General features: G+C 45.2%; 1 protein-coding gene across 1 annotated transcript; it reads right to left on the bottom strand.

Annotated features, from left to right (window-relative positions):
- Positions 1–668: 668 nt before the first annotated feature.
- Positions 669–12,981, bottom strand: LOC119431912 (zinc finger protein 239-like). The gene is made up of 4 exons (XM_049657207.1): positions 12,625–12,981; positions 11,114–11,323; positions 7,982–8,113; positions 669–3,259 (listed from the first exon to the last, which is right to left on the bottom strand). Exons 1-4 carry the CDS (start codon positions 12,845–12,847, stop codon positions 2,775–2,777), a joined length of 1,050 nt encoding a protein of 349 aa, XP_049513164.1. The 5' UTR covers positions 12,848–12,981; the 3' UTR covers positions 669–2,774.
- Between the last annotated feature and the right edge of the window lie 1,999 nt (positions 12,982–14,980).

The following is a 14,980-nucleotide window of genomic DNA, read 5'->3' on the forward strand; positions in this document are numbered from 1 at the left end:
GGTCCAACATACTTGTGACATCTAATGCGAAGACCTCGGTTGGATCCCGCCCTTGATTGATGACTGCGTGCAAACGAACCCCCAGTATGGGATAAACTTGGTGTACCAGGGTACTCTCTGCCTCAAGTTCCTTAATGATTGAGATCGCGGCACACGCATTGGTCTTCAGAAACCTCATCTTAACGAGTAAGTCGTGCACAGCTTCAGGCGATGAAACAAGACTCCTGAGCTTCTCACACTTCGTCCCCTTGGCTTCGTCGCATCTCAAGTAAGACAAAATGGCGCGCCAGTAGTCCAAAATATCTTCTAGAGCTTCATAAAAAGAGAACCACCTCGACGGACATACTCTTTTCAGCGACTTGATGGTCATACCCATGGCCAAGCAAATTGGAGTTTATCGGATAAATCCGAATTGTCAAAAATTTTACCGGCGAATGTTTATCGGATTTTTTCGGATAAAACCGAAAACACGAAGCCCTACTTATCATTTTGAAACTGCGTTCTTCGAGAAGTCATTTTTTTCTGTTCGGGACATTTTTTCTACGAATCATTTTCTCCAGTGCCATTTCGTCCGTGGGACAATATTTCCAAGAATGTTTTTTCAAGGAACATTTTTTTCCTACACCGCTACTTGGAGCGACGCAACACTTTCGCATTAAGTTCAATTAAGCACATGTAGACACGTGATAGTGGTATGTGTTGCCTGCGTTATTTATGGTTCGGCGTGATATCTTCAATCTCAAAGGCAATCTCTTTCAATGAGGAATTCACGATAACATGTGGACAAGATTTGTTTTTTCAGCACTACTCCATGCACAACACGTCCATGACCATACGGCCACTGCCAGTTCCATCCTCCATCACTAACACCCTCGGAACTGCGGGCCATAACAAACACACAAGAGCCTATTTAATTATTATAATTGTAATGAAGAAGAAGAACAGGAAGCAAGAAGTAGTCGGGCGCTATCACAGATGTAGGGCGTGGGTGCAGATCACGAGCTGTTGGCGCCAAGACCGTTGCGCTCTTGTGACTGTGCTGGTTTTTCGCCTGCCGCTTGCCGTAAGTAAATCCCCTTAGCATAATTATTATTTTTCTTCTTTGCAAACAAATGTCCCAAATCAGCCGGCCTGTGGCGGTGCCTCTCGCTTATCGAAACACTTGCCCAGAGTTTTTATTCCCAGACCGACACAGTGCTGCTGCAGGAAAATAGCCTGTATCAAACCTGCACTGCAGCTGACACCTACACACCTGAACCACAAACGTGAACGTGCCCCGCGTGGACGTCGACTGTCAGCACAGTCCACCAGGCAGATGCCGCTAAATTTAGAAGTGGTTCAAACTTGCAAAACTTCTGAGGCAATTCGCGCTCATGTTACGAACTGTGCTAGCGAGCACGAATTAACAGCGATCAGAGCAACCACTGTAGCCCTGCAAGTCACTCATTGAGTCTTGCACGCCACTGCCACCTGGGTCTCTCGCTGCTCACAGAATAATAAACTGCGGATGTGGCGTGCGATGGCTTCGTTAAATAAAAAACGGAATGCAAGATATCTACTATAAATTGATAAATTGTGGAAGTGAATGGGAAAAAATGCAATCGGGTCGAATTCGTTCTGACTGCTCGCGGAGCCCTAGGATGCTGTCCGCGCAACCCTCCTGTATACAAATCTTGGAAGGCTGTCAAATGCAATGACTTATGCATGCTGTGTCATCACACCAACAGCTTTATATAAGCCACACTAGTGTCATTCGAGGTCATTCACTATGGTATTGCTATCGTTCTTAACAAGCAACTGCAAGCTCTGGCACTGCAAACAAGAAATTCAGCTTTGCATGCATATACATAATGAAGCAACCTTATAAAAACCTTTGTGTATTTTGCAGTAATTGAGCGAGAAACATGATACTGTCATCAATTCACGTGAACCATTAGACACCAGCAGCCCTGCATGCCACCTTGTTTATCAATCCGCATGTCTGAACATCTTGGCAGCTGATACTGGCTAGAGGCAACACTGACCGCATCATTTGAATACTATATATAAGCTCTGCTTGTATCAGCACATGACATCGCCTAATATCACTGATGGCTTCTAAAGAGTGTGCACCTTGTCATTGTTGCTTTGGTGCGCAAATGTCAACCAGTGTTATGGGGCTTGCTTATGCTCAAGCCCAAGTCCAATGCTGCACATATTAAGCTCGACTACAAACTCTGCATAAGCTATGCATTTCAGCTTGAGGACATATTACAGTTGCCACAATGGTATAATCTGTAATAAAACAGCGTGTAACATGGCAGTCTTGATGTATTAATAAGTTTGTAAATAAGTCATTAAAACATAAGCACTTGAGCTAGGAAGCACAATTAAATCAAATTTGAACTGTGCCACTGATGTATTGATAACTTTGCAAGAAACAAAACTGGGCACATGCTACTGTGCTATGGTATGAAATGTTTGTTTCTGGTTTCCTTGCTAACTTCGTATATTATGTGTAATTTCAAGAAACTTATTTCCACAGTTGTAAATACATTTTAGGCCAGTCTACGTTCAAGATAAGCCAAACCTCTGATAAGCTGGCATAGCAGTGATGTCACATGAAGGCAGTTCTTAAGAAATTGTTAAAGACAGTGGAGTCAACTTTCCTCTAGGTAACAGTACAAGAAACTTTGTATATGAAGGACCCAGAAACCTCTCGATGCAGTTTAGAGGTGACCTACTGCCACAAACAAATTGAGTGATCTACAAAAGAAACAGCAAGCCCCTGACCTTTAGGACTTCTTCCCTGCATGAAAGTACGTGTGGCTGGACAGATGGCTCTTCTGCGAAAAGGATGCACCACAGTGCACACAGGAAAAGGGACGCTTTCCTGTGTGGCAGCGCAGATGGCGTGTCAGGTTGGAAGCCTGAGTGAATGCTTCCGGGCAAAGGTGGCAGTGGTAGGGGCGCTCTCCCGTGTGGCAGCGCAGATGGCGTGTCAGGTGGTAACTCTCAGGGAATGCTTCCGGACACAAGTGGCACAGGTGGGGGCGCTCTCCTGTGTGGCTGTACACATGTCGCTTGAGGGCAGAACCCACCGTGAACACTTTCGGGCAGAGGTGGCACTTGAAGGGACGTTCGCCTGAGTGTGTGCGCACGTGAGCTGTCATGCTCGTCTTTTTCTTGGTCTTGTAGTGGCACAGCCGGCAGGAATGCTGCAAGCCATTTGCAGACACAAGCGACCGGTACAGCTCTTGGGGCCCCAAAGGCAAGGAACCTGCAAAGTAACAGGGAACATGGGTAGGCGATGCAAATGAAGTGTTAAACACTTCCCGCAACTAAACACTTCCCGCAACCTGGCAATCAAATAAGATTGCCACATTTGTAGGCAAAATATGTGATAACCTAATACATATATTGTAACCCAACACACATATTACTGTTGTGGAAACAGTGCGAGTTCTTATCTCACTAAACATATATTACTAACCTGAATACATACAAACCCCTACTGGCAATAATAAAGGTCGCACTTGGCATGCAATTTTGATGTTTTGCCTAAATAGTCAAATTACTTTGTTATATGTAAAACTACATTATGCACTCATATATTAAATTAGGTATTACATGTTTCCTCGCATATAAGGACTTGCAGAATGCAGCGCAACAAAAACCATTAACTGATATTTGAACATGTGAAGCATATAATATTAAATACAAATATTAGTGCAAGAAATTATGAAAGAAAATGAACATATGAAAAGAAAAAATAATAAACGCAGCACTTATACAGGGTGTTCATTTTTAAATGGGCCCTGAACCACTTTTTATCGAACTGGAGAAAGACATTTGAAGTGAAGATAGGCTATTTCAGAAATACTTTGCCGCAAAAAGTACTTGAATGTATTCAGCAGAAGCGGAGTTATTGGCAATCAAACACGGCCTCCGCTATGCTCCCCATCCTCCTTCAATGCCTTGCACTGCGAAGGCTACGGCGGAGTGGGGCGGGGCCACAATGCTCCGCCTTCGAAATGTCACCCTGGTGCGCAGTTCAAATTTCATTTTGGCTGTTAACGTAGACACCAGGACTTCGAATTTTGATGCCTACGCCGCGCTAAACGCAAGTCAAATACGGTCGTCCACAGCGAGCAGCCAGTGGACTCATGGCGGCACCCTGCGGCGGCCGTGGTGTAGCCGACCGCAACAACCAATAGCAGCCGCGTATTGGAATGTGCTTTATTACGTAATAAAGCACACAGAAGAGAGTGAGGATCATGGCTTCTGTTGGAACGAGTGTGTTTGAGAGAAAGGTAACTTCGCACTCCACTTGGGAGCACCACCTACGACAGCAAAACTTGGCTGAGATGTTCACAGCAGCGTATGCTACTCGCGGACTATGTTATTTCACCAAGCCCGAGGTTCAGGGCCCCTTTAAGTTTTACGGAATTTTTAGAAATCGCCTGTGGCAGGTAGCATAACCCAGCTCATTGGGTTATGCTATGAATGACCCAGCTCATTGAGCTGGGTTATTCGATGAGGCGGAGATTAGTAGCATGAGAAATCGAAACACATAATCAACTAATTAACAAAAATTCACTTAACTTCCTAGTTAACTTCTTTACGACACATATTGCAATTTACGTATTGTAGCCGGTAAGCTTGTCAGGCATATCCCCTTGGAATGAACTTCCAGAATGACACCAGTTGTTGATGAATGACAGAATGAAACCAGTTCCAGAATGCATTGTTGTTCCACTTACTTTTTTACCAAATATATTTGAAGCACAAAAGTAACTGGAACGCCTATGTATTTGGTCCCACACTTTGGAAAATAATATCTTGAAAGTGGTGTCATTCTGGAAATTCATTTCAAGTAGATGCATCTTGCAAACTCAACGGCTACAATTCGTGAATTGCAATATGTATTGTAAAGTAATTAACTAAGTTCATTAGTCAATTTTTGTTAATTAGTTGAATATGTGTTTCTATTTCTCATGCTACTAATGTGTGCCTCTTCGAATAGCCCCGCTCAACGATAAGAATTATGCTACCTGCCACAGGCGATTTTTAAAGATTCCGTAAAGCTTAATTTTGAACACCTGGTATAGGTTAGAATGGAGCCAAGTTTGCTGATGGACTTAGGTTGTGCTTAGTCGGATTTAGCGTGTAACTTTGATGTTATGCCTAAACAGTCAAATTACTTTGTATACGTAACACTACATTGTGCACTTATATATTGCTAATTATTAGATGTTTTCTCCCATAGAATAATTTATAGAATGCTGGGCAGGTATAACGTAAAGCTATTCTAATCTGTTTTTATTCCAAATCGACGATTAGCCCTCCTTGATGGGTCAAAATGGCTCAGGCTCCCCTGTGTTGTCCTTGGTGTCATTGTTTGTTAGCTTCGTTTGATATAATTAATAAAGATCAGGTCCTTTGGTTCCCTTACTTCTCGTTTGTCTCGAATCTGTCAACATTGATGCCTTTAGGTAGCATGTTTGGGTTTATTGACCAGTTGCCTTCACCCCAAAAAGATCACGTACTCGTGACGCCTGTGGCAGAAAGGATGTTCCACATCAGCCGCCAAGGTTTTGTGAGTGGTGGCGCTGGCTAACACTTCCAGGGCTAGTTCCAGTAGTAAACATAAATACCTCAGAAAGTGGATGGGAAACAGGTGCCGCCGTAGCTCAATTGGTAAGAGCATCACACGCGTAATGCGAAGATGTGGGATCATTCCCCACCTGCGGCCAGTTGTTCTTTCATCAATTCTCATTTCCATTAATCTATCAGATCTGCACCGCAACTGCGATTTCCCCCTCCCCTTCACAAACACACGCCTACACTTTTACGTTTGTATTTTGTGGAGCACCGGTAGCGAAAGTCGGTGCAGCTGTGTCCCGATTACTGGCACTGACCTTCCTCTCCCCCTCCATGTATTTCCTCAGCTTGGCACTAAGCAGGCTTGGAAGGGAAGTGGGGTAAGGATCGCTGCAAAGTGCGAAGCATCCAGGTGCTTGCGAGTATAAGTGCAGTTCACTTATAATGATACCACATCTAACGATATATCATTTATAACGACTAGTTGACTTAAGAGTATGAACTTATGCGTTGATCTATGCGAAAAATAACCATATGTAACGATAAATTATGCACCAGATATCGGATATAATGATGAAAATTTTGCCTTCTATACGGTGTTTTCCATGCAGAATAATCGAATAGAAACGGATAAACGGATAGAAAATGCAAACACAGTGAAATCTCGATGATACGAATCTCACGGGGTTACGAAAAATATTCATATTAGCCGAAATTCGTATCATCGAAACACAATTAAGACTAGCTAAATTAAAGAGTCGGAGGTGAACTCCCACAGAAAGGAGCAAAGCGGGAAGGCAGCGCAGGAGGGAGGCAAGGAGGGAGGGGGCGGGGCGGCTTCTACTCTGCCAACAAATGCGTTCTTGTACTTTGCGCCTGTGCCGGCTGTCGGGGTTGTCGCGTGCACCGTATCTTGAAAGTGATCTCCAGACGGCTCTGACCTTTGTATGCACTGTTCTTACGCCGCTCAGTTTCCGTTGAAGCGATAGACGGCACGAACCTTCGATCGCTGCGGCGGCCGCGCGCAAAAGCAAGAAAAGCGCCACCGCGTCAAACTTTTCGCGCCCAGTCGCGGCCTCCGCGCTGTCCGACGCCGCATCCGCGCCTCTGCACCAAAAGCGAAAGGGAGAAAGCGCGTGACTGCGCGCTGTTCTTTTTCGCGGCCGTCGGTGGGGCGCCGTTTATTCGTATCAACCGACGCGGGTCGAAAATCGATTCGTAACAACCGTTCTCTAGCACGTTGCAAAGTAATGGGGCTCAGCCGGGACCACAGAAAAATGCGTATCATCCGGAAATTCGTATTAGCCGTGATCGTATCATCGAGATTCCACTGTAGCAGAGAGCACGATGCCGAGCAGCTAGCCTCGTCAAGCCAGCCTCATTTGATGCTGTCCCACGACATTCTCTCCAGAGCCAACCTGTCTGTGCAATACATCTTCAGGAGTAAGCCCTGCACGGTTATTGGCCTTTTTCAAATAATGTATGGCACACGGTAGGTTTTAGTGGCACCCTCGGCGCATGCTCTCCATTACACGCGCTCAGCGCATAAAAACTATTGCTTTCACATCACGTGGTGAGGGCCTATTTCTCAGGAGCATTTCTTTTCAATATTTTTATGACTATGCTTCAAGATGATCACGTGATGTTCTGTTTTGGATTTTTTCCATCGTCCATGTTTGATGCTCGAGTTCAACTCGAGCATCAATTCTACTCAAATTACACTCAGCTGTAGCTGAGTAGAATTTTCGTGGGCCTGAGTCCAAGTGAACCTGGCCGAGTAGAATTTTGGCGAGTCTCAGTCCAAGTGAGCCCATCTGAGTATAGATCTGGCAAGTTCCAAGTGAGCCTGGATGAGTAGAAATTTGGTGAGTCTGAGTCCAAGTGGGCGCTAAGCAAGAAATATAATTTGTGAGTAACCTGAGTGAGCTCCATTTATTTTGCCGACCTATGGTCAAGCGTCTAAAAGCAAGCAGTGCGGCATGTTTTGACAATAGGAATGGCACTAGACAATCAGTGTTGTAAACTAAGCTCGCGGGTCCAGCAAATGGTTTATTTGAAATTGCAGAAAATGGAAGGCAAGAGAAGGATGGCAGCCTTTTCAGGGTGAGGTGTGAGGTGACGTAAAGCTTATTGTGCGGAGGGTAATGAAGGGCAGTCAAATTTTTCAATGTGAGGGTGAGGATGGTACTTGCGACGTGAGGGCGAGGGAGGAAAACAATAAATGAGGGCATCTGTCCAGCTCTGGTAGCAGCCAAGAAAATGCAACAGCGAGGAACATATAAACGGTGTTCCAATGTATTGTGATTCCATGATCTAATGCATCCATTCACATGAGTAACCTACCTACTCTTGTGCGACAAGCTCTGAGGACAGTGGCGGCAATGAAGTGGCTTCTCACCAGTGTGCTTGCACTTGTGTATAACGAGAGTGGACTGGCTGGTAGTCGCATAGTCACAACCGTCACAATCGTTGAGGCGGCTCTGCTGCAGCTCCTTATGCTTGGCTGTTGGTGAGAAGTCGTGATGCCTCCCTGTGACAGAAGCATAAAAAGTAATTGGATCAGCCAATCACACATCATTTTGTTTACAATACAAAACTATAGGAAAGATCCTATACAATCTTAACACTAGGCTCATTCTTCACTCATGGCAAATAAGCAAGGTTTACAGTGTTATGAAAGAAATTAAATTTGTTTGTTACAAGCATGCATGATAGGAAGAGATCACTGAAGTTGTGTCACTATGCTTCCCTTTGGTCACATTGGTTTAATATAAGAATTCGAGAGAATGCAAATTTGTTGTGCTCATCCCCTTGGGAATTTGCAGACACGCACATTTCTTTGGTTTTGACCGCATGTCACCAACAAGTTGTTCAATAAGCTTTCGTTGGTAGGGGAGTTGTCTCAGTCCCTTGATTATTTCAGCAGCCAACTGCATTTTTATCAAAAGGTAGTTGTTTACCCAGACGAACAGCTTCCTCCACCATTTCAATGATTGTAGGTGATCATCATCGGACTCATTAAACTCACGCGAGTTCTGTCCATAAAATTCCCAGGCAGAAAACGCCGCCATCTGATAATCATTACGCGCCACCAATTGCACGCAAAAATACCTTAAAGTGCATTTGAAAAAGTGCAGCCCTTATCTGGAGACAACAAAAACTGCAATTCGTCTTTGAAAAACGCTGCCGAGAGATAGCGCAACTAACTCAAATAACCAAAATAACCAGATAATGCGAGCAAGCATGCGTGTCCCGACTTGTAACCGGAGCCGATATTTTCGCATGGCAGCATGGACCTGACACATGTCCGCAAAGGGTTAATAAAGTTTGGGTTAATTAGCGAAAAACCGCAACGTGTTTTGTGAGGCGAAGTGCTTGAACAAAGCTCCTTTCGATTGAACCTAGCTAGCTCGCCATGATCAGACAAAGCATCCAGCCTATAAAGACAAGGACCTCAACTTCTTTAAGATTGCAGAAAAAAAAAAAATTCATTAAAAAATCTAATTTTGAGCAAGTCCGCTATTTCTTTGCCACAATTTTTGAACTTTTCACGTTTTCAAGTGACACGAATTTTTGCACTGTCACAAGAGATTCTTATCATCAAAATTCTATTCGATGATAATACAAGGTTGGCGTGCCGTGGCAAACATGCCTACTTCGCAAACTTTGTGCAAACATGTGTTAATATTGCTAGGGGTGCAGAGATAATATGTCAGGGCTTGTCTTTATTGCTGTATTTGAAAACAATGTGATAAAATGCTTGGAATCGTACAGAAGGATTGTGGCAGTGCACCGTTTGGGCTCTCTGAACAGAAAGTGAAACAGTGTAACTGTGGATCTTTACTGGAAGCTTTGTTGCACAACAGCTACACATTTGATGCTGAACTTGAAGACACTGTGGGGGAATTTCTTTGTGAGCACCATGCGTGAGTTCTACCGATAACAGCAGATTCAATTTATTGCAAAGGCAGCTGAATTTGCACACAAGTGTGTCACTTCTCATAGTGAAAAAGCTTGACTTTTCGCGTCGGCAAACATGTGGATGAGCTTTTCGCACATTGTAACAAGCGCGGTGAGGAAGAACAACTATCTGCTGGGACAAACGGGCAGTGTGGAAGAGGTCTCGTTGGCAAGTGCGGTCTGCAAAAACTGCACAAAAAACGTGAAGCTGCTATCGATGGGAGACCATCAAAACAAGTGTATGGCCAGCAGTCACCTCATCACACCTACAGGTTGGCTGCAATGATCGCCGGCCTGCACCTCCAATGCCCAGTGAGTGCTGCTCATCTGCCGATGACAGTGCTGCACGTGCCTAGTCCTGCTAACTCATCGATGATGCGCTGTAGGATGTCGTGACCCAAAGCAGTCCCAGAAAAAAGAAGCCTGACAGTTCCTGTGCAGTTTTCGCCTCCCTCAATGAATGAACGTACTGATAAAACAAAGTATGTTTAGTTACCTCCAGTAAAAAAATGTTTGTTTCAATTTTATTTTACTCAATTCAAACACGGGGGTTGATTTACATTCTGTATTGATCTGTAATCACGTTTTTACACTAATACTAACTTAGGCATAACGAAGAGACTCATTGGGTTTAACGCTATCATAAGGGCTAGAACAGACACCAGGGCAAGAGGGCTCCGGATTAAGCTCTACCACCTAGAGAGAGAGAGAGAGAACTTATTTGAAAGGCAGAGAGGTCGGCCTGAGCGAGCATGCTCTGGCCTGCTACTCTGCACAGGGTAAAAAGAAAAGGGGACAAAAAGAGTGATGGAAGATGATGATGAGGACAGGAAGAAGGGGTGCATATATACACTAACACAGTGGTTTCCTCAAAGCCTTGTGTCAAGTCCGGTGGTCTTCAAGTAGTCCAGGGCAGCCCTTGTAGCTATTGAAGCTACTGTACATTCACACATGGCGGACAAAATAGTACTTTCAGACAATGTTTGTCTTCCCATGCCTGCTAGCACCGAAGCCAGCCTCTACTGTTGTAATGCGCAGAGAGGGCATTCGCAAAACAGATGTTGGAGAGTCTCCGACACTTGGCAGCATTCACAGTTTGGGCTGCCTGTACGGCCAATCAGATGTGTGTAGCGTCTGTCGACTGAAGGCGACGCCCAGGCGAATCCGGTGAAGCATGCTTGCTTGGCATCGCTTGACTTTAGCTGGGAGGCGAAATGTCCTCTCATAGTCTATTTCCCGCAGGCGCCTGCACCGATGGTCTGGTTGAGCCCATTATTGTGCTGCGCAATCTCGCATGAGCGTGGTCAACAAAGAGTTTACATCGCTCCGCAAGTAAGAAATCTTAACTTTGACGGCTGTAGGAATCAGGCGCTTCAATGTGCTCAGTAGAACAGTATTTTTGCATTTTGCCCCAATCAGAGTGCAAACAAGAATCACAAACCTGCTCATTTGTCCTCAGCAGTAGAATGCCACACACTTGAGCAGGTCGTACCAAGGTAGGCAGCCTTTGCTATTTGCTACAAACTCGCACACTCAAGCAAAAGTAAGAGAAGTGCCGGTCACTGCCCACCTGAGGTGAAGCTTGACTGATCCACAGTCTCTACAGTCTGCATGCTCCTGGACTCGCTGCCTGCTTTGAAGGAGCACCCAACAGACTTGTCAGTCAGAGGCAAGCTGCACTGCGTGCCAACCTCGACCTGACCAACGACCTTGGAAGGGACGGGGCATCCCGCTTTGGCAAGAGTGATGCATTCACCAAGGCTCATTGTGTTTGTGAGGCCTGCAGAAAATAATTGGAGTGGTTGTAATCCTGTTACAGCATTGAGAACAAGATGTAAATACAACAAAAAATGCAGGGGCAGATTACAATGCATAGCCGTGGAAAATAATATAACCTCAAAAGGACAGTACGTTGGGCACGCTGGTATTCCATACTGAAACCATTCACAGCGCAAAACGACAAGAACACAGAGAAAAGATACACGGACAAGTGCTGTGCGGTAAAGTTTAGGGACGGAAAATCGCTTGTCCACATTATACAGCGCTTGTCCGTGTATCTTTTCTGCGTGTTCTTGTCGTTTCACGCTGTGAATGGTTTCAGTATAAATAACCCTTTCAGTTCAGTATTCCTAAAGCACTATAGGTTCCAATCCACATCAAATACTTGAAAGCAGGGCAACATTTTTCTGTGCAAGGTTTATGACCAGGAGAGCATATCTTTTTTTTTTTTTTTATCTCATACATTTTGAAGCTATTGGAGGAGTCCTAATAATTCGAAGTGATTGCAAGATCGTAAGGTCATCATTTTCAGCCCATTTTATTAATGTCCACTGCAGGATTTCCAATCGCCCGCCTTGTGCCATTGTATCAGCTGATACCATCCTATGCTTGCATATTTTCTATTTAATAACACTACCTAATAGTCTGCTGTCCATGACTACACATTAGTTCCATTGGTGCCCATTCAGTAACCCTGATGTACTGTCAGTTACCTTCCCTACAGATTACATTGTCTGCCAAAGTTCATTTTTAATGCAATAGCATCCTATGGGAACTTATGCATGTTGGTATGTATGTATTTATTATGTATGTTAGTATGTACAGTCGACTGATTATTTAACACAACCGCGCGTGCGTCGATTGACCGGCCGCTTAGCGCCTTCTGAAAGCGCGAAGCGACGAGATCAGCAAGAGTAGGGCATGCGTACGAAGTTCACTTGAAGCGCAAGTTTCGTCTGCTAGGCTCTTCCCAGAGAGGCATGATACCGCCCCTGTCGCGATTAACGCAGTGGAAGCTTCCCTGCTTATCGGAGATAGCAAGTGCGCATGAACCCGGACGAGTCTTTACTGCTGTAGTCCACATGGACCATATATACATAAGATGAACAAAGCACGCAAAACTGGAGAAATATTTTATCATCCCTTCTTGCGCTACTCTCATTTGCATTGCAGCGTTGTTTGTAATTTTCCTGCGCATGTGCACTAGAGCAGCCACACTAATAAAAAAAAAAAAAAAAAAATCTGAGCGCAGCTTGCACCAGTGGTGCAAGGCTGGAGCAAACAGCGGAGCTTGTGATCGACCTAGCTTATTCCGACGACGCTGGATACTCAAACGCAGACTCTCGCGTTCTCGTTCTCGAAACTCGGGATCTTCGACTCGACGACGCCTCTTCTCGGCTGCAGCTTCGGCACGGTATTCCGGATCGGCTCGCCGCCGACGCGCAGATTCTCGCTTGGCCGCACGACGCCCTTCAAGATGAGCGGCTTCTTCTTCAGGTGTCCGGATCTTCTTTGGCCGTCCCATTGTCAAGGCTACATGTATTCCGAAGAGAGTTCTGCCGGCGTCACGGCGGCTCTGAGCTTTATTATGGGCCGGCTCGCAGCAGTCACGGCCTTTATTACGGTGGCTAGCTTTATCTCCCCGGCGACACACCAGTGTTGCCAGATCTCGTGTTGTGTGGTTCCCTATGCGAGGCAGAAATGTCCTTAGTGAAGTCACGTGACTGCGTGCCGCGCACGCCTTCTTTTCGCCTCCGCCTCCTTGTGCGTGCGTGCGCATCTGAACTTCGCGCGCGCCCTGCTCAGTACGTGCGCCATTTCAACGTGTGTGCACGCAGGAGATGAACGTGGGCACAAGGTTTAAACTTGCAGCTTATATAAATGAAATTTAATTATGAAACGGGCAGCAGAAAAAGGGCTGGAATCGGGGCATTCATTCATAAAAGTATGAATTGGCAAAGGGTCAAACAGGAATTTTGCAAGGCGCATTTATGGCTAAAAGGGAAAGTGGCAGAGCAGACGCTCCCTGGCTTTGTATAACTGTGGACAAAAGCAAATGCCAAAGAGGGAAAAAAATGATGGAATGCACATCAAGCGACATTAATGAGCTAAGAGGAGGGCGCGAGATAATTATACTAGGAGACATGAACGCACACATAGAAGACGTGGACGCGGGTACACAGACTCAACAGGCAACATGATGCTGGATATGTGTGAAAGCATGACTTAGTTGTATGTAACAGTACTGAGAAGCGTAAAGGGCACATAACATGGGAGGTATAGGGAGCCATGCAGTCGATGATAGATTATGCATTATATAATGTCACATATAGGATACATGATAGGCTAAAGGTAATGAGCATAGATGAATATGGCTCCAGAAGTCTAGGTATGATCACAAACGTATATTAAGGTGAGTTTTCATAGAGTTTCATATTACTAGAAACTCTATGTGAGTTTTAGAAGAGAAATGCATGAAAGTATAGTCGGGTACAACTTAAGAAGACAGGAGAGGCCCCGCCCAGATGACCGAAGCGCAGCAGCCGATTGCCTCCGCGACTAAAGAAATAGTCCCGCTGACGCGATCGACTCGCCCCAGCCTGAAGCGCGGGCTGCCATGTTCTCCGTCGGCGGGGACACCAGCCGTCCGGCTCATGACGCAAGTCTATAGTGCGCGCCTGTTGTTGGAGGCTTGTATGCATCCGCCTTTGAGGGGGCAAATGCCGCTGCCTTCTAAAGTTGTACCCGACTATAGGTAGGAGGCGATGAACAACCAAATAGGTGGGATATTTTACTCGGAAAAGCAGCTGGAAATAGCAACCTAACAAATTGAGGAAGTAATTTCAGAGGATACTAAAACACAATTGACATATGCACATTTAACAGGGCTATCTGAGCTAGAGCTTGCTAAGGTACGAGTCAGGCCCAAAGGGAACGGAAGACGTAAACAGAGCTGGTGGGAGGAGGAGGTTAAGAAGGCCATAGAGAAACGTCAGCTGGGAAGCATCCAGGGAACACAGCTGGTATTCAAAGCAGATCGAGGTGTGAACCAGAAGCTGATGTAGACAGAAAATGGGATAAATTCTTAAAATGTAAAAGGGAAGCATCCCATTTGATCAATGAGAAGATGAAAAGAAAGGGGACCCGATGGTTGTCAGAAGTAAACAAAGAGGAAGAATAGAAAAGCAGCGGAAATTTTTGGAAAGATTCCAACTCCTTGAGTATTAAGACTAGCCTAGAGCGGAGGTTTATAGTTACAGCTTAATGTGTTTGGCGAGGACAATGGAACATATAAGAACAATGATGACAGAAAAATTTAAAGAACGAAACGTAGCATGTGCTCAATCAGGTGAGGAGAGACCAGTTAGTGCAGTGCATGGCTCCACTTGAACAAAGCGAGTGGGAACCAAGAGGGTTCCTAGAGCACGTCAACAGGTCATGATGGCATCCTAATTATGTTAATAAAGACATTGGGTCCAAATGATAATGGACGGTATAAGCCTCCGACGGGTGGAGACTAAGCAGGATGAGCATGATATATTAGGGAAAGGCGGGACAAAGCCGACATAAAGAACTATACCGTCCCATAAGAGTGATGTTATAGTGGTTTACAGGGTGGTGATGCAGATTATTGACCCTTTTCGCGGAGCAGTTTGCT

Source organism: Dermacentor silvarum, chromosome 10 (assembly GCF_013339745.2).
Source record: "Dermacentor silvarum isolate Dsil-2018 chromosome 10, BIME_Dsil_1.4, whole genome shotgun sequence".
In the NCBI taxonomy this organism is placed as follows: Eukaryota; Metazoa; Arthropoda; class Arachnida; order Ixodida; family Ixodidae; genus Dermacentor; species Dermacentor silvarum.